General features: G+C 37.9%; 1 protein-coding gene across 1 annotated transcript in view; it reads left to right on the forward strand.

Moving 5' to 3' along the window:
- The window catches only part of HECTD4 (HECT domain E3 ubiquitin protein ligase 4), a 666,929-nt gene that overhangs the window by 245,165 nt on the left and 402,129 nt on the right, over positions 1-19,635 (forward strand). The window contains exons 13-17 of the mRNA XM_053699752.1: positions 8,259-8,404; positions 8,743-8,813; positions 10,451-10,556; positions 12,074-12,194; positions 12,701-12,829. Coding sequence (XP_053555727.1) covers positions 8,259-8,404; positions 8,743-8,813; positions 10,451-10,556; positions 12,074-12,194; positions 12,701-12,829 — 573 coding nt within the window. The remainder of the gene's footprint in view (positions 1-8,258; positions 8,405-8,742; positions 8,814-10,450; positions 10,557-12,073; positions 12,195-12,700; positions 12,830-19,635) is intronic.

The raw sequence follows: 19,635 nt of genomic DNA on the forward strand, positions 1-19,635 counted from the left end.
CCCGTCTTGGCCACTTCCGTTACGGCCGGACCTACTATCTCAAGGTCCGTTTTTCCATCAGGATCTCAAATCATTAAATTTGAAGGTATGGAAATTGAACGTTTAGTTCTAAGTCATAGAGGTTTCTCTGACTCAGTGATTAATACTATGTTACAAGCTCGTAAATCTGTCTCTAGAAAGATTTATTATAGAGTTTGGAAGACTTACATTTCATGGTGTTCTTCTCATAAATTCTCCTGGCATTCTTTTAGAATTCCTAGAATTTTACAGTTCCTTCAGGATGGTTTGGATAATGGTTTGTCTGCAAGTTCCTTGAAAGGACAAATCTCCGCTCTTTCTGTTTTATTTCACAGAAAGATTGCTATACTTCCTGATATTCACTGTTTTGTACAGGCTTTAGTTCGTATTAAGCCTGTCATTAAATCAATTTCTCCTCCTTGGAGTCTTAATTTGGTTCTGAAGGCTTTACAGGCTCCTCCATTTGAGCCTATGCATTTGGACATTAAACTACTTTCTTGGAAAGTGTTGTTCCTTTTGGCTATCTCTTCTGCTAGAAGAGTTTCTGAGCTATCTGCTCTTTCTTGTGAGTCTCCTTTTCTGATTTTTCGTCAGGATAAGGCAGTTTTGCAGACTTCTTTTCAATTTTTACCTAAGGTTGTGAATTCTAACAACATTAGTAGGGAAATTGTTGTCCCTTCCTTGTGTCCTAATCCTAAGAATTCTTTGGAGAGATCCTTACATTCTTTGGATGTGGTAAGAGCTTTGAAATATTATGTGGAAGCTACTAAAGATTTCAGGAAGACTTCCAGTCTATTTGTTTTATTTTCTGGTCCTAGGAAAGGTCAGAAGGCTTCTGCTATTTCCTTGGCTTCTTGGTTGAAACTTTTGATTCATCAAGCTTATTTGGAGTCAGGTCAGGCCCCGCCTCAGAGAATTACAGCTCATTCTACTAGATCGGTCTCTACTTCGTGGGCTTTTAAGAATGAAGCTTCAGTTGATCAGATTTGCAAAGCGGCGACTTGGTCCTCTTTGCATACATTTACTAAATTCTACCGTTTTGATGTATTTGCTTCTTTGGAAGCAGTTTTTGGTAGAAAAGTTCTTCAGGCAGCTGTTTCAGTTTGATTCTTCTGCTTTTTGATTTAAGTTTTTTTCTTTCAAACATGAAAATAAACTTATTTTTTTGGGTTGTGGATGAATTTTTTCAGCGAAATATGGCTGTTTTTATTTTTATTCCCTCCCTCTCTGGTGACTCTTGAGTGGAAGACTCCACATCTTGGGTATTGATATCCCATATGTCACTAGCTCATGGACTCATGCCAATTACATGTAAGAAAACATAATTTATGTAAGAACTTACCTGATAAATTCATTTCTTTCATATTGGCAAGAGTCCATGAGGCCCACCCTTTTTATGGTGGTTATGATTTTTTGTATAAAGCACAATTATTTCCAAATTTCCATTGTTGATGCTTTCTACTCCTTTCTTTATCACCCCACTGCTTGGCTATTCGTTAAACTGAATTGTGGGTGTGGTGAGGGGTGTATTTATAGGCATTTTGAGGTTTGGGAAACTTTGCCCCTCCTGGTAGGATTGTATATCCCATATGTCACTAGCTCATGGACTCTTGCCAATATGAAAGAAATGAATTTATCAGGTTCTTACATAAATTGTTTTTTTAATATCTAAATACTGCAAACCCCATTTCTTTCCTAAGATACGGTGAGTCCACAGAATCATCAATTACTGTTGGGAATATCACTCCTGGCCAGCAAGAGGAGGCAAAGAGCACCACAGCAAAGCTGTTAAGTATCACTTACCTTCCCACAACCCCCAGTCATTCTCTTTGCCTGCGGTCCAAGGAGAAGGTGAAGTTTTTGGTATTATTTTAAAAGTCAGAGTAGGTTTTCTCTGATCTTTCCTCTCAAGATTGGGTCTAGCCGTACTCCACATCACTCTCTTCAGTAGGGCAGTGGTGACTTTTAAGCAGTTAGGAATTTGTAAAGTGTGCTTTGCTGCGTTTTCCTAACATGTTGCTGCCCTGGTATAGAAAGCCTGGGCAGGTTTACTCTCTCTTTCTTTTTCTTTCCACAGGTCTCTGTGATGAGGAGTGGCATCCTCTCATGCTTTGTGAGTCGTCTGACTGCTGGACGACTAGAATGCAGGTAAGTGCCTTTTGTCTTCTGGGGCTAGAAGGCTGGCACTGAAGGGGTTAAGGGCCCTTAACTTTTTAGGTGGGACAAATCCTTTATGGATGGTTGAGGCAGTGGGCAGGCACATTAAGGCATGAGACTTGGAGACTTAGGGGTTAACCTCCTTCACAGCAAGAAAGGAGTTAACTATCTATAGGGCTCAGATCAGTATTTTAGAACTTTTTATTATGTTTTTTATGCTTATGAAAGTGACAGCCCCGATAAGTTCCTGAGTTTGTCTGAAGTAGATTGTGTCAGGGGACTGTTAGGAGAGCACGATGGCGCCATTTTTAAAGGGCTGCGTAGATATTTTTGTATTCTGAACACACATTGTAACTCCAGCTCCGTTTTTAGAAGTGCTTTAGGAAGCTGCACGAGGGTGCCAGTGTTCTGATTGGACTTAGAATCTTGACATCCGTATGTTTTATATGTTCTAAGTTAACACATGGTTCTGCAGGAATCTTTCATCATAGAGGGAAGTTTATCGGCAGAATGGAGCTAATTTCGTTCCGATTTTTGGCCACGCCTCCTTTTCATTATCGGAGTGGCACCATTTTTAGAGATGTCTGAGCATGTATTTTTTAACTCTGCCTCGTTCTCTGACATGAGAACGGAACGGAGTTGTTTAGTTTACCTCGTAGAAGCATACGGATGTAATATATCCCGGTCTAGGTAATTTTCTATGCCTCTTGGAGTATTGTAGAAACGTTCCTATATGGAACTCTGTGAAGATAAGCAGGCTGCGAGAGCAGTATGCTTATAAGCTAGAGGGAAATGACTTAGTGATCTTAGCAACAATGAGATTTACTTGCAGTATGCTTATACGTTTATACTTTATTTCTAACGTTTTAAAATAAAGTTATTTCCTTGTCCTTTAATGTGCAAGTTCAATATACGTTATCAAAGAATATGCAAGAGCCTAATTTCTTTAATAAGGGGCTTATGTTATGAACAGTGCTCTGTTGCTGATATGAATTGAGGAACTTTTAGTTTTTTAATAAAGCTCATCTGTTCCTTTTAAATAGAATGAATCCTTTAAAATATTTTCTGGAGTTTTTGCTTCTAAGAATAAGTTTAGACAGTTTAAGATGTCTTTGCTTCTGTACTACCGTGTTAGTTAAGCAATTGATTGTTTAGATCAATCTGAGCCTTATGTATCCTAGGATGATGCTGTTCAGGCAATGCCACAGCGCTCTCCTTTTATGTCCCAAGCCTCTTTGGCGTCAAATGCAGTGCCCTGCGGTTCCTTTAAATCTCCTGGAGGTGTATGTGTGCTTACAGATTTTGCAGCTCAGGTGTGGCTTTGTCTGTTTTTTCCTTTCTTTCAGGAAGAGGATATGTTTTATTTGGGATTGTAAGGTTTCTGCTCCATATTCTACTACGCAGGTTGCTCTCTCTTCTGAGTTGGTGAGGAGATTTCGCCGGTGAAATCTCGGATTTGGACAGTTTAATTCCTTCATCTGATGCTGAAGTCATATTCTTCAGATGTATGCTTGATCACCTCATGTATTGTTAAAGGAAGTTTTGACTACTTGGACGACATTGATTCTCTTGTTGTTGTCAACCTTTGAAAGTTTTGTGAACTTTATCATTTCTATGATGTTCCTTCCTATGAGGAAGTGTTTCTAGACGTGCCTTGGATTTTACACAGGATTAGGAGAAGTTAAGGATACCTGTCTCCCATCCTTTAACGGATTTTACTGTCACTGACTCCATTATAATGCACAGTGCCCTGAGTAGAAGGGAGCTTTTCTACTATGGCTCCGATAACTTAGATCCCTTTTGATGGTAGCTGCTCCTTTACGGATCCATGGATAAGAAGCTGGAGGTTTCTTTGTTCTTTCAGAGCAATGCCTTGTCTTATTAGACTTGCTTTGCTAGCACGCCAGGCATTGTGGCTGAAATTATGGTCAGCTGAGAAGCCTACCTGTAGCTTAGGGGTACAGCATAGGCTTTATAGTTCTGCAGTTGCAGGTTCAATATTTTATGTTTCCTCCATAATCACGCTTCTGGTGTTTCCCTTCAAGGATGAGACCTTGTTTGAACTTGATTTGGCAGGATTATCCTCTGACTTTTCGGGTAAAAAAAGGGTTTTTCTACCTTACGTCAAGAGTGGAAGACTATAGCCAGTTTTTCCTTTTTCTGCAGTGTCAGTCATGTCTCTTGGAGTCCTATCTAAGATTTCCTCCCAGAGGCAGATTTCTCCTCCTAGAGTATTTGCAATCCAGGTATGATGAGAGACACTCCTTGAACTGGATTCAGGGCCTTCTCTGGGAGTGATAGTTCCAATCCCAGTATGGAGTGATAGTTCCTGTCCCAGTATGGGAATTGCATTTAGGTTTTACTTCGTTTCTCAGGTTCTGACCTTCAAAGTAGTATCCATTATCGTTTGATTCAAGAGGGCCTGTTCATAATGAACATAGACCTGAAGGATGTGTATTTATTGTTCCCATTATTCAGTATCTTCTCAGGTTACTGAGTTTTGTCATCCTAGAAAGACTTTTAGGTCTTGGTATTGCAAGGGTGCTCTTCTGAACAATATATGATTCAGTTGTCATCCTTTTTCGAGAAAACTCTCAGGTGATCTTGTCCAGTCTTCTTTCCCATGGATGGGAATTGTATTTGGAGAAGAGTTCCCTTGTTTTCATATACAAGGGTGATTTTTTTGGGGGGGACCATAATAGATTCTCTATCTAGGAGAAGATTTCTATCAGAGGTCAGATAAGCAAGGATTTATTAATTTTCCTTTCTCTGCAGTCTTTTGTCCGGCCAACAGCAAGCTCTTGTGGTCCGGTAAATAGCTTAGCCATTTTGCAACCAGAATGTTGGGAGTTTGGATCTAGCTGAAGTTGATTTTACCTTCACTTTTCAGTGACTCAATGTATGGAGGGAATTGGTCTGATGGTTATCATGGACATCATTCCCTTTGCTTTATTCCATAGAACGGAGAACATTTGGATTGATCCCGTAGTGATTTCTCAGGAGTATCTGCCTCAGGGTGCAGACTTTTAGAGACATTACTGGGTGATGATATCATGGACGCCAACCTGCTGGGTTGGGAAACAGTCTGGGTCTTGTTTAAGGTGCATTGTTTATCGACTCGGAAGTGTCTGCTCTCGTCTCTAACATCTTGGGGTTGAGAGCGATTTACAATGCTCTGATGGCTTGGCCTCAGTTGTCCTTAGCTTGGTTCCAGTCGGACAATATCACCTCAATGGTTTACATCAACCACCAGGGAGAAACTCAGAGTTCCTTAGCCATGTAGAAGGTGACTTGGATTGTTCAGTGGGCGTAAGGTCACAATTGTTGTCCATCTGCCATCCACATTCCGGGAGTGGAGATTTCCTTAGCAGACAGATTTTTCATCCTGGGGAGTGGGAACTCTATCTGGAGGTGTTCTCCAACTTTACCCTCAAATGGGGGGTGCCAGTGTTGGATCTGATGGCGGCTTGGCAAAGTACCAAGCTGCCAAGGTACGTTTCGAAGTCAAGAGATCCACAGGCCAATCTGATAGATGCTCTGGCGGTTCCTTGGGATTTCAGGCTGGCATACCTGTTTTGTCCGTTTGCTCTCCTTCCATGAGTTATTGCTCGTATTAAACAGGAGAGATCTTCGGTAATTCTAATAGTCCTTGCGTGGCCTCGCAGGAATCTGGTATGCGGACCTAATGGAGATGTCATCTCTTCCACCTTGGAGACTGCCTCTGAGGAAGAACCTTCTGATTCAGGGTTCCTTCTGTCATCCAAATTTTGTTTCTCTGAAGCTGACTACTTGGAGATTGAACGCTTAGTTCTGTCTAAGCGTAGCTTTTCTAAGTCGGTCATTGAGACCATGATTCAGGCTTGCAAGTCTGTTACGGAGAAGATTTACCATAATATATGGTGTAAATATATTTATTTGTGTGAATCCAAGGGCTACCCTTGTAGTAGGGTCAGGATTCTTAGAACTTGGTCATTTCTACAGGAAGGTCTGGAGAAAGGTTTTGTCAGTTTTCGGCATTATCTTTTTTGCTGCATAAGCTTCTGGCGGACGTGCCAGATATTCAGTCTTTTTGTCAGGCCTTGATCAGTGTCAGGCCTGTGTTTAAATCTGTTGCTCCTCCTGGAAAGCCTTAACTTTGTTCTTAAAGTTTTGCAGCAAGCTCTGTTTGCTCCATTGCATTCCATAGATATTAAAGGGACATGAAACCCAATTTTTTTCTTTTGTGATTTAGAAAGAGCATGTCATTTTAAACCACTTTCTAATTTACTTCTATTATCTAATTTGCTTCATTTTCTTGATATCACTTGCTGAAAAGCATATCTAGATATGCTCAGTAGCTGCTGATTGGTTGCTGCACATAGAGGCCTTGTGTGATTGGCTTACACATGTGCATTGCTATTTCTTCAACAAAGGATATCTAAAGAATTGAGCAAATTAGATAATAGAAGTAAATTGGAAAGTTGTTTAAAATTGCATGCCCTATTTGAATCGTGAAAGTTTAATTTTGACTAGACTGTCCCTTTAAGTTGTTATCTTGGAAGGTTTTGTGTTTTATTGCTATCTCTTCTGCTCAGAGAGTGTCAGAACTCTCAGCTTTGCAGTGTGATTAGCCTTCTTATCTTTCATGCCGATGAGGCGGTTCTTCTTACTAAGTTAGGTTCCTTCCTAAGTGGTATCGGACAGAAATTTTAATCAGGAATTGTTGTTCCTTCTCTTTATCATAGTTCTTATTTTTGAAGTACGTTGTTGCACAACTTTGAGGTTGTGCGTGCTTTCAAATTTTATTTACAGGCGACTATGGATTTTCGCCAGTCTTCTGCCCTGTTTTTTTTTTTTCTGGGCAGCAGTCTCCTGAGAGAATTTAAGCTCATTCCTCAAGGGCTGTCTCTTCTTCTTGGGTTTTCAAAAATGTAGCTTCTGCTGCTACTTGGTTTTCTCTGCATACCTTGTCCAAATTTTACGAATTTGATACTTTTGCCTCGGCTGAGGTTCTTTTAGGAGAAAGGTTCTTTAAGTGGTGGTGCCTTCTGTTTAGGTTACCTGTCTTGTCCCTCCCTAATCATCAGTGTCCTCTAGCTTGGGTATTGGTTCCCAACAGTAATTGATGATTCCGTGGACTCACCGTAACTTAGGAAAGAAAACTAAATTTATGCTTACCTGATAAATCTCTTTATTTCCGGAAATGGTGAGTCCACGGCCCGCCCTTTATTAAAAGGGACAGTCTAGGCCAAAATAAACTTTCATGATTCAGATAGGGCATGTCATTTTAAACAATTTTCCAATTTACTGTTATCACCAATTTTGCTTGTTCTCTTGGTTTTCTTAGTTGAAAGCTTAACCTAGGAGGTTCTTATGCTAATTTCTTAGACCTTGAAGGCCACCTCTTTTCAGAATGCATTTTAACAGTTTTTCACCACTAGAGGGTGTTAGTTCACATATTTCATATAGATAACACTGTGCTCGTGCACATGAAGTTATCTGGGAGCAGGCACTGATTGGCTAAGCTGCAAGTCTGTCAATAGAACTGAAATAAAGGGGCAGTTTGCAGAGGCTTAGATACAAGATAATCACAGAGGTTAAAAGTATATTAATATAACTATGTTGGTTATGCAAAACTGGGGAATGGGTAATAAAGGGATTATCTATCTTTTAAAACAATAAAAATTCTGGTGTAGACTGTCCCTTTAAGACCGTTATTTTTAACTTTAACCTCAGGCACCTCTACACCTTGTGTTATTTCCTTTTTCTCCATTTACCTTTGGTCGAAGGAGTGGGGGTTGTGGGAAAGGAAGTGATACTTAACAACTTTGCTGTGGTGCTCTTTGTCTCCTCCTGCTGGCCAGGAGTGATATTCCCAACAGTAATTGATGATTCCATGGACTCACTGTATACGGAAATAAATACAATTATCAGGTAAGCATAAATTTAGTTTTTTATTGATAAACATATTCTCAAGTTTTTAAACCACAAACTGTATTCCTAACCTGTTTATTGCTAATTGTATGAATATTGCATATAACTGATTACATTTTACTACTTGTTTAAAATGTAAATCTTCAAAAAAATTATACTTGTGCTTATAGGTTGTTTTCAAATACTTCTTTAATCCCCAAATGGAAAGGAATCGTGATGTCATCCGAAGAGCTGGTTTGTTACTGTGGCAACTTCTCATGGCACCCAAGGATCAAATTTGTCCTGAAATTCAGAAGGAGGTCTGTCTGGCAATAAGGTAAGAATTTCCTTGCATTGTATCCATTCTTTTGTTTTGCTTTTTTTTTTTATTATTATTACTTCTATGCATAAGCAAGTGTTGTTTTCCAAGAAAATATACAACTGGATTCTTGTATAATTCCCTTTGGAGAAATATCAGCAATTTAAATTGTATTCAAATCTATTGTCTGAAACGTTAGCTTTTATAATGCAAGTTAACATTTTTGCAAAGATAGTTTAATTTTATATTTAACCTTTGTATAAATAATTGGATTTTCCACTATTAAGTGTAAATCAGCACATTTAGAATTGTGATCCACTTATATTGTCTCTCTCTATATTCCATATTTATTGCAGCTCTGGTTTGAACATTTTGAATCCAGGAGAGCTTGAAATCAATAACTTGTTCAAGCTGATTTTAACAGAAGGTAACAGTTGAAACTACATTTTTAAAAATTATTATTGCCCTATATATAAAGGAAGGCTTGAGAACTTGCCAAAAACTTAGTAGGTGTTGCTTATTGAATAATGCTTATAGAACAATAATAATGTATTTTATGCTAAAACATTGTTTGGAGTGATTTTTATTATATGTCCATATCAAGGAGAATGGACAGAGATGACCACTTGCCACTTCATAGGTCTGCCCTTTACTAACCCATTCCATTCTTAGATCAGTTCATCACAGACTAAAGGCCTTCATCTCTGACTTTATCACGAGAGGTTTGGAGACGCAGAGAAATCTGATACTTTATTTAGACAGAGCTTCAGGGTCTTAAAGGACCAGTCTTAAAGGACCAGTAAATACAGTAGATTTGCATAATCAACAATTACATGATAAAAAGTCGTTCAAATGAATAGTAGATTTTTTTTTCTGTCAAATTTCAGCTATGTCTATCTCCACTCCTCCTATATCATGTGCCAGCCATGAGCCAATCACAAATGCATCTGTGTATACTCTGTGAATTCTTGCACATGCTCAGTAGAAGCTGGGGAATTAAAGTAAATATAAAAACACTCTGCACATTTTGTTAATGGAAGTAAATTGGAAATGTGTTTCAAATTGCATGCTCTATCTGAATAATGAAAGTTTAATTTTGACTTGAGTGTCCCGTTAAAGCTGGTGTACTAGCTTCTTAGTTCAGACAAGTAATATTATATTCAAATAGATGATTTTGGAGGCCATGGTTAGACCTGAGAACAAGTATCCAGCTAAGAAAAATATTCTTGTTATGTTTTATGAATCTGACTCCATCAGAGTGCATTTGTAAGTTCTTTGGCTCTCATTAAATGTTACTTCCATGTTAAAGCGTTGGGCAGTTTTGTGAATATTTGCAGTTTGTAATTTTGGGATCACTTCAGCATCTAGAACTTTTCACCAATAAACTTACATTGCTGTTTGCATAAATTGAAAAGAAGAGACTTTTTGTTCTCCGTTATTAGACAACATTCTGATTTAAACCATTTGATAGGAAGATGCCTGTGTGCAGTTGAAAAAGCTAGCTGATTTCAAAACACTAGATTCCAATACCAAGGGGAGATAGTGGGGGTTTTTACAACACCATTTTATATTTAAAGTCTGTCACTTTGCAGTTTTTTGCTTTTTTTCTGTTAGCCTTTATGAGAAAGATGGAGAAATTGACGCCATCTTTTGGGTTAACCAAGTGGGTTAAATGGCAAACGTCACAATCTCATCAGAGGTGTTATGTTAGCTTGTCACTGTTCATTTAAGAATACAGTGAAAGGTAAGCCTTTATATAGACTGAAATTCAATGTATGGAAATGTTTATATCACGGCTAATCCTAGACAGTGTTCAGTAGATTACCTTCACATATTCTCCATTCTGTTCTAGGCATTGCTTAAGAATAAAATTATTTGCAGCAAATATAAATGGGTTATAGGTAGTAAGAACGAGCAATGTTGGCAAAATTATTAGATTGTCTCAAAATAGATAAGTGAAAACAACAAAATAAGTGTTCTTACAAATTTTATTAAATTCATTGTAGATAAAGTGATGGTGTTATTTATATAAAAAAAAAACTATTTTCGCACTTTGATATACAGGAGATCGGAATTGTGGGCTTTCCCAGCTTCGAGATGTAATTTTGACAAACTTGGCTGAGCAACTCCAAAGCAACAGGTTTGGTAGTGATGAAGATGAACATTATAGGTAACGTCTATACTTTGGTTTATTATTTTTCCCCATAAAAGTTTAAATAGATGTTTTTGTAGGGACAGCAGGCTAATCTAGAACATTACCATTTAGCTTTAAATGGATTTACTGCAGCATATTGTTTTGTCAGACTAAGTTAAAAAACATTTATTCTCCACCTTGCTCTTGTCACATTGATCTAAATCTGACCAGCTGTTTTTTGTTCATTCACTTTGTTCAGTTTTGCAGTCTGTTAATCTTTTATGTAATAGTGTAGTGTTTGTGGTTTAGTCATGTACCTAAGCAACTGTTTTTTCATGTAAACATCTGCGGATCTTTCTGAACTTGTGTGTATTTTAGACATTTTTAGGCTAAGTTGGTATTTGGCAACGAAATGTTAGTTACAGCTGAGAAATTAAGATACACAATTCGTGTGTGGCAATCAGGTTTTTGTGAAGATTTCTTTACATGATTTTAAAGTGAAGGGATATCAGGCTTTTTCCATCTACCTTTTAGAAATTGCTGCTGATAATTGTTACTTTGAAGCTATAGCTCCAAACTATATTAATTACAGAATCCATATAAAGTACAACCAAATCTCAAAATCTAGGGTGTTCTGCTTAATTTGTTACCTTACCCAGCAATTGTAAACTTTGCCTCACCTTCCACATCATTTAATTCTGTTTTTCCGCTTTCATTTTCCTTTACAGCTTATTCAATCAGAGTTAATCAGATTTGCTGCGTCACAGTTTAATTATAAGTTTGTGGTGCTTCCTTTTGGTTTAGCCTGGGGGGCAATTAATTTACATGCCAGGGAGAAAAATCTTTGTTGGTAGAGAGGGAAACTATCAGAGTGGGATGGTGAACTGACGTCACTGTAAATTGGTATTTCCTACATTAGAAATATAGAGTTGTGCTTACCAGCCAGTAAAAATTTGTCCTCACAAATGAAATTTGCACAAACATGCACTTCCTGTTAGTTTCAAAATAAATTTAAATAGCTCCAATTTAAAAAAATTAAATCCTTAAATATGCTTTTTGACATATTTTGTACTGTTCCTGCCTTATGTCTCTGACTATGCTGATACCTTCTCAAAAAATGTTGGTATAGCTTTTCCAAACTTTTCAGATTTGCTTCTTCTCATTTCATTCTAGGAGGTCTCTAGCAACTCTTTGTGCTAAATATTTATACCTAATGCTTTGCACTTGTTCATCTCTTCCACCAGAGGCTTTTAATTGTCACATTTCCTGCCTCCCAGTTAGTAATACAGAATGTGATGGGTGGCAGCTCTGCATCAGCAAATCAGCGTTTATATTTAGGTTGTGCTGGCCAGTGCCAATATTAATTAGAAATAAACGTGCAAGCAATTTTTTTAGATCTAGTTAATTATTCATTGGCTTATATGCTGCATCTTTAGTATTTACCAGTTATAAACATTTACAGATAGCTGTGGTTAGTTTAAAGGTGTTCTTATTCCATTTGCCACCCTATCTTTTCTTTCTGTTAACCTTATTTGTTTCATAATTTATTGTAGGTTGAACGATGAGCTATTGCACTACATTTTGAAGATTGTTGTTCGTGAATCATGTGTTTTGATCACCAAGTGCCAAACAGTGTCTAAAGAAGATTTCCAAAGACTCTTATCAACTGTGCCTGTAAGACCTACCATTCACTTAATAGCTACAATTCAATTTTATATGCATAATTGTTCAACACCATGACTGTACTGCTATTATTTTATTTTTATTTTACCCTAAAATGGGATGCTCTTTTTAAAATGCCCTTTTAAGGGAAAGAACATTCTTATAAACTTCTTAAAATTGCTTTTGTTCCATTTGACACATGCTGGAATTATTTATTAATAATAAATTATAGTCAAGCCTATCTGAAGCATATGAAAATACAATTTCCTTTCATTACATTAGGTCACCTTACTTTTTAAAGGGTTCCTTCAGTAATAGAGGTTTTTGAAAACTTGATGCTTCTGTTATATGCAGTCTGTATATTTTTTGATAGGAAGCTTTGAAATAAATACCTAGTTAGTTGACTTTCAGGAAATTGAAAGCAATACCATTTTTTTTTTTTTTTTAATCAAAACTCAATTTAATTTTTTTTTTTTTTTAGAAGTTTGATCTTAATATTTATGTGTGTTTTATTCAAGGTTGCCTCTCCATGCCTACGGTATTTGATGACTGTACAAAATCACCTCCTTAGTAATACTGTCTTAATTAAACCTGATGATAATGATGACAGTGACAGCTCCCTGCAGGGGGAGACATTGAAGGTACAGGTAAACATCAGATTTTATTCCAGTAATGATGTTTCTTTGTTTGTAAATGTGAATCATCGGCACCCCCCATAGAAGTTTCACCCTGTATGTTGTGAACTGGCACTGTCACACATCTGTACGTTTGTGTATACACACACACACAAACACACACACAAACACACACACACACACACACACACACACTAGTATGCAGAATTAAATAGTTGTCATTTGTAGAAAATCACCTTAATACTTTTGTATTGTTTTTATAGCATGTATGAAATAAGAAAAAATGTGCAGACATATCCTTGTTGCAGTTCAGTCTAATTTCTTGTATACAAAGTATATTCAGATTATCCAGTTGTAGGTTATACCGACAGATAAGATCTGACGCGTTTTCTGGACCACCAGGCACACTTTCTCATTTTTATAGCAAGCAATTAACATCATTCCACACATACACAATACATATTTGTATCACACATGTATATGATGTTTATAGTCACACATCACTGACTTAAAACAGTAGACTTCCATATTATTTCCTGCTGTCAGTTTTCCACTTGCAGATTCTGTGAACAGGAAATTGCAGGTCTCTAAAGCAGCTTAGTTCCCCCCCACCCCATAAACATTTTTTTTTTAAATAAAATAAACTCCTTTGAAACTTTAAAATTCTCTGATCACCTGGTTGTCTTTTATTTTCTGTTGCCCAACTGCTCTTCATACCTATATATTTAAAATACAAAAATTGGTTTCAATATCAAGTCTGTAGTTGGATCTTACACTTATTGGTCCTGGCTAGTTACACTTGTTGTCTTAGCCAGTTAGGTATATTATGTTATTTGTTTTGTTTTCAGATGTAATTGATCATGTCACATTGTTACAATATGGTGATGACAAGTTTGCTGTCATATGTTATACGGCATATGGTGTAATTGATCATCACTAGTAGGAGATTACATTTGGAATTTCCATAATTTTTTCTGTCAGATTGCATGAAGTAATTGAATCCTTTTTTTCACTTTTTAAAAGGGGCATGGAACCCACATTTTTTTCTTTCAAGATTCGGGTAAAAGATGCAATTTTACTTCTATTATATTATGTGCTTCATTCTCTTGGTATCCTTTATAGAAAAGCATATGTAGGTAGGCTCAGAAGCAGCAATGCACTACTAGGAGCCAGCTGCTGATTGATGACGCACATACAGTATATGCCTCTTCTGATTGGCTCACCCGATGTGTTCAGCCAGCTTTCAGTAGTGCATTGCTGCTCCTGACAAAAGTTAGCAAGAGTAATTAGAAGGCCGCCAAATGCCGCTGCATTTCACTCGTGTATTATGGCTAGCAGTGAAGGGGTTAATTATGTAGCTTGTAGGGAGCTTGCAGGGTTAATTTTAGCTTTAGTGTAGAGCTCAGCCTCCCACCTGAAACATGAGACCCCCTGATCTCTCCCAAACAGCTCTCTTCCCTCCCCCACCCCCCCAATTGTCCCCGCCATCTTAAGTACTGGCAGAAACTCTGCCAGTACTAAAATAAAAGCTATATTTGGTTTTTTTTTTTTATTTTTTTTTAGCATATTTACATATGCTGCTGTGTAGGATCCCCCCTTAGCCCCCCGCCGTACTGATCCCCCACCAAAGAGCTCTCTAACCCTCCCCCTCTGCCTTAATGGGCGCCATCTTGGGTACTGGCAGCTGTCTGCCAGTACCCAGTTTAGTGAAAAAATGTGCCTTTTTTAAAAAAAAATAACCCTTTTCTGCAGTGTAGCTTCCCCCCCCCCCCCCCCAAGATCAACCCCCCACCCCCTTCCACATCTCTTAGCTGTTATTTACAGCTTTCAAAAAGTTATTTGATGTACTTTTGAAACTTGATTTTTCTGTAGTGTAGCGGTTCCCTCCCGCCCCGTGCACGCGCCCGCCCGCCGCCCCCGTGCACGCGCGCGCTCCCGTCCGCCCTCCCGCCCCCGATCCCGCCCCCCTCCACTCCACTGGGCACATCGATGGCCGCCCACCCGCCTCCCAGACTTGCTCCCACCCACCAACGATACCGGCCACCGATGTCCGGTGCAGAGAGGGCCACAGAGTGGCTCTCTCTGCATCGGATGGCCAAGGGGGGTTATTGCAGGATGCCTCCATATCGAGGCATCACTGCAATAACCGGAAAGCAGCTGGAAGCGAGCAGGATCGCTTCCAGCTGCTTTCCACACCGAGGACGTGCAGGGTACGTTCTCAGGCATTAACTGCCTTTTTTTTGAGGACGTACCCTGCACGTCCTCGGTCGTTAAGGGGTTAAAGCTAGTAGGTTCATAAGTGTAGAGCATTTCTGTCTGTAAGTGCATGTGAGACACTTGTAATGCAGCATTGTTAAAGGGACTGGAATGCTATCTGCAACAAGATCAATGTCAACATCTTTACTTGAAAAGCATAACTGACACAATGCCAACACAGTTAAAGGGACAGTCAAGTATAAATTAAACTTTCATTATTCAGATTGGACTTTTAATTTTAATTGACTTTCCAATTTACTTTTATCATCAAATTTGCTTTTTTCTCTTGGTATTCTTAGTTTAAACTAAACATAGGTAGGCTCATATGCTAATTTCTAAGCCTTTGAGGGCTGCCTCTTATCACATGCTTTTTAAATCTCTTTTCAACACAAAGAGACAGAAAGTACACATGGGCTATATAGATAACACTGTGTTCAGGCACAGGGGGTTAAACAATGCTAAATTTAAGACAATAGATAATAAACAGTCACAGTCATGTGATCAGGGGGCTGGAAGAAGGTTCCTAGATACAAGGTAATCACAAAGGTAAAAAGTACATTAATATAACTGTGTTGGTTATGCAAAACTGGGGAATGAGTAATAAAGGGATTATCTATCTTTTAAAACAATAACAATTCTATGGTTGACTGTCCCTTTAAGTCATATACAGCTTTTTATTTCTGTTTTATCCTTTTTCCACCCACGGTTAAATGTATTTACAAATGAGCTATTACTTTATGCAGTTCTTCTGTATTAAACAAAGAGCTATTATCAGTAAAATAAAATGTGGTAAGATTATTCCTTATGATGTAGTTTTAGATTTATTTTGGTCAGTATTTAAAAGGCAGTCAATCAGTAGTGAATAGCTGACATAGGTGATTTTTCTAAAATTTTGAATTTGATTTGAATTCAATTTTTTATCTGGAAGCACCCTAAAAAAAAAAGGCAAAATAAAAACAAAAATGTATTTAGAATCTTCAGAACTAGTGAAACCTGTCCTGTGCTTATGCATATCATAAGCAATATTTTCACTTTTGTTGTACTAAATGAAGCCACCAATCAGCAAGCGCTACCCAGATGCTGAACCAAAAATGGGCAGACTACTAAGCTTATATTCTTGCTTTTTCAAATAAAGATGGCAAGGGAACAAATAAAATTTGATAATAGGAGTAAATTAGAAAGTTGATTTTAAAATTGCATGCTCTATCTGAATCATGAAAGAAAAGAAAAAAAGGGTTTTGTGTCCCTTTAACTTTTTGGCTTAAAACAACGCTGCTGACAGGATTACGTGCTTTAAATTTGGGGTACTATAATAAAATATACTTATTTCATTGAGCCTGTTTTGTGCTTTAGCACTATTTGTGGTATTTGGTAAAAGTAGTAAAAGGGGGATTAGGAAAGGGGTCTTTTGTGCCCACAGTGTATATCAAACTTCTTAGCATAATAAAGCACTCTGTAAAATAAAATTGCAGGCTGTGTTTTTATACTGTTATATCCATGTAATATATAACCACATTCCTAATCATTTTAACACATTATAAAAATGTCTCTTAAAGACAGAGCCTTTTTATTTATGTTTTTATATTTTTGCTAAATTCTTGATTCCGTCTTCACAAAAATAGTTTAGTTGTCATAACTGCAGCAATATGTCTATCTCTACCAACCTGAGATATGTTGCTGAGCTCCCTCTGGCTATCATTTCTCTGTAGTACATTTTATGTACTTTTTGGACATTTGTTTAAAGGGATGGTAAACAGTCTGTTTCATCATTGTAGTAAAATCAGCACTAAGCAGTTGCTTATACTTAATATAAATTATTGCAATATGTATTATTCATCTATTTAAATGATGTTGCCTTTTATTATTATTTCTCTTGTAAGGTGATGTTGCCTTTTATTATTATTTCTCTTGTAAGGTGTATCCAGTCCACGGATCATCCATTACTTGTGGGATATTCTCCTTCCCAACAGGAAGTTGCAAGAGGATCACCCACAGCAGAGCTGCTATATAGCTCCTCCCCTAACTGCCATATCCTGTCATTCTCTTGCAACTCTCGACAAGCATGGAGGTAGTAAGAGTGAAGTGGTGAAACGTAGTTGTTTTTTTGTTTTTTTGTTTTTTTTTCTTCAATCAAAAGTTTGTTATTTTTAAATGGTACCGGAGTTGTACTATTTTGTCCCAGGCAGAAAATAGAAGAAGAATCTGCCTGTGATTTCTATGATCTTAGCAGGTTGTAACTAAGATCCATTGCTGTTCTCACACATAACTGAAGAGAGCGGTAACTTCAGCGGGGTAATGGCGTGCAGGTTATCCTGCTATGAGGTATGTGCAGTTAAAAAAATTTCTAGAAGATTTGAATGCTAGAAAATGCTGCTGATACCAGATTTATGTAAGGTAAACCTGAATACAGTGATTTAATAGCGACTGGTATCATGCTTACTTTCTGAGGTAATACTCTTATAGATTTACAATATAAAACGTTGGCTGGCATGTTTAAACATTTTTATATATACGTTGGTGATAAAACTTTATTGGGGCCTAGTTTTTTTCCACATGGCTGGCTTAAATTTGCCTAGAAACCGTTTCCTGAGGCTTTCCACTGTGTTACTATGAGTGGTAGGGGCCTAATTTAGCGCTTTATTGCGCATTAACTTTTACAGACTGAGACATCCAGCTTCCTCCAGGAGTCCCCTGAATGCTATAGGACATCTCTAAAGGGCTCTTAGGCTTTCCAAAGTCGTTTGTTTGGGAAGGTAGGCCCACAGCAGGGCTGTGGCAGTTTGTTGTGACTGTTAAAAAAGTCTATCTTTTTTTGATCCGTTTTTTGAACTAAGGGGTTAATCATCCATTTCCAAGTGGGTGCAATGCTCTGTTAGCTTATTATACACACTGTAAAAATTTCGTTTGATTTACTGCTTTTTTTCACTGTTTTTCAAATTCTGACAAAATTTGTTTCTCTTAAAGAGACATTCCGGTCAAAATTTAATTGCACATAGATTAATTACATCTTTGAATAGAAACATATTTGCAATATACATGTATTGGCAAAAATGCTTCTAGTAAAAGTTATCACTGTTTTAGTGTTAGAATTTTTCTCTGCACGTGGATGTGAAGCATAGCTAGATATTGTCACTGCATCCACATTTTAAATACTGCAGCTGCTCGGCTCATCAGTGGGGCTTTTACAATGTCAACAATTCACAAATTGAGTCAATACCAGATGGCAAAAGCACCTTAGGCTCTCTGAGCAAGTGCTGTGTTTAAAATGCTGCTGCACGTTGCATACTTAAATACACATTTAAAACAGCTATAGCTTTTATTAGAAGCATTTTTCTAATGCATGTATATGACAAAAATGCTTCTATTCAATACCGAAATGCTCCCATGTGGTTTCCAATTTTGGCTGTAATGTCCCTTTAAAGGCACAGTACCGTTTTTATTTTTTGCTTGTTAACTTGATTTAAAGTGTTTTCCAAGCTTGCTGGTCTCATTGCTAGTCTGTTTAAACATGTCTGACATAGAGGAAACTCCTTGTTCATTATGTTTAGAAGCCATGGTGGAACCCCCTCTTAGAATGTGTACCAAATGTACTGATTTCACTTTAAGCAATAAAGATCATATTCTGTCTTTAAAAGATTTATCACCAGAGGAATCTGACGAGGGGGAAGTTATGCCGACTAACTTGCCCCACGTGTCAGACCCTTTGACTCCCGCTCGAGGAACCCGCGATCTAATAGCGCCAAGTACATCTAGTGCGCCCATAGCGTTTACTTTACAAGACATGGCGGCGGTCATGGATAATTCCCTGTCAGCGGTATTATCCAGACTACCTGGGTTTAGAGGAAAGCGAGACAGCTCTGGAGTTAGAAGAAATACAGAGCATACTGACGCTTTAAGAGCTATGTCTGATACTCCCTCACAATATACAGAAGCTGAGGAAGGAGAGCTTCTTTCTGTGGGTGATGGTTCTGACTCATGGAAAAAGATTCAACCTGATTCTGATATGTCTACATTTAAATTTAAGCTTGAACACCTCTGCGTGTTGCTCAGGGAGGTTTTAGCTGCTCTGAATGACTGTGATACAATTGCAGTGCCAGAAAAATTGTGTAGATTGGACAAATACTATGCAGTGCCGGTGTGCACTGATGTTTTTCCAATACCTAAAAGGTTTACAGAAATTATTACTAAGGAATGGGATAGACCAGGTGTGCCGTTCTCTCCCCCTCCTATTTTTAAGAAAATGTTTCCAATAGATGCCACCACACGGGACTTATGGCAGACAGTTCCTAAGGTGGAGGGAGCAGTTTCTACCCTAGCGTACTACTATCCCTGTCGTGGACAGTTGTGCTTTCTCAGATCCAATGGATAAAAAGTTAGAGGGTTACCTTAAGAAAATGTTTATTTGACAAGGTTTTATTCTACAGCCCCTTGCATGCATTGCCCCAGTCACTGCTGCTGCGGCTTTCTGGTTTGAGTCTCTGGAAGAGGCTTTACAGGTAGAGACCCCATTGGATGACATACTTGACAAGCTTAGAGCACTTAAGCTAGCCAATTCTTTTGTT

The sequence above is a fragment of the Bombina bombina genome, chromosome 2, assembly GCF_027579735.1.
Source record: "Bombina bombina isolate aBomBom1 chromosome 2, aBomBom1.pri, whole genome shotgun sequence".
NCBI classification, from domain to species: Eukaryota; Metazoa; Chordata; class Amphibia; order Anura; family Bombinatoridae; genus Bombina; species Bombina bombina.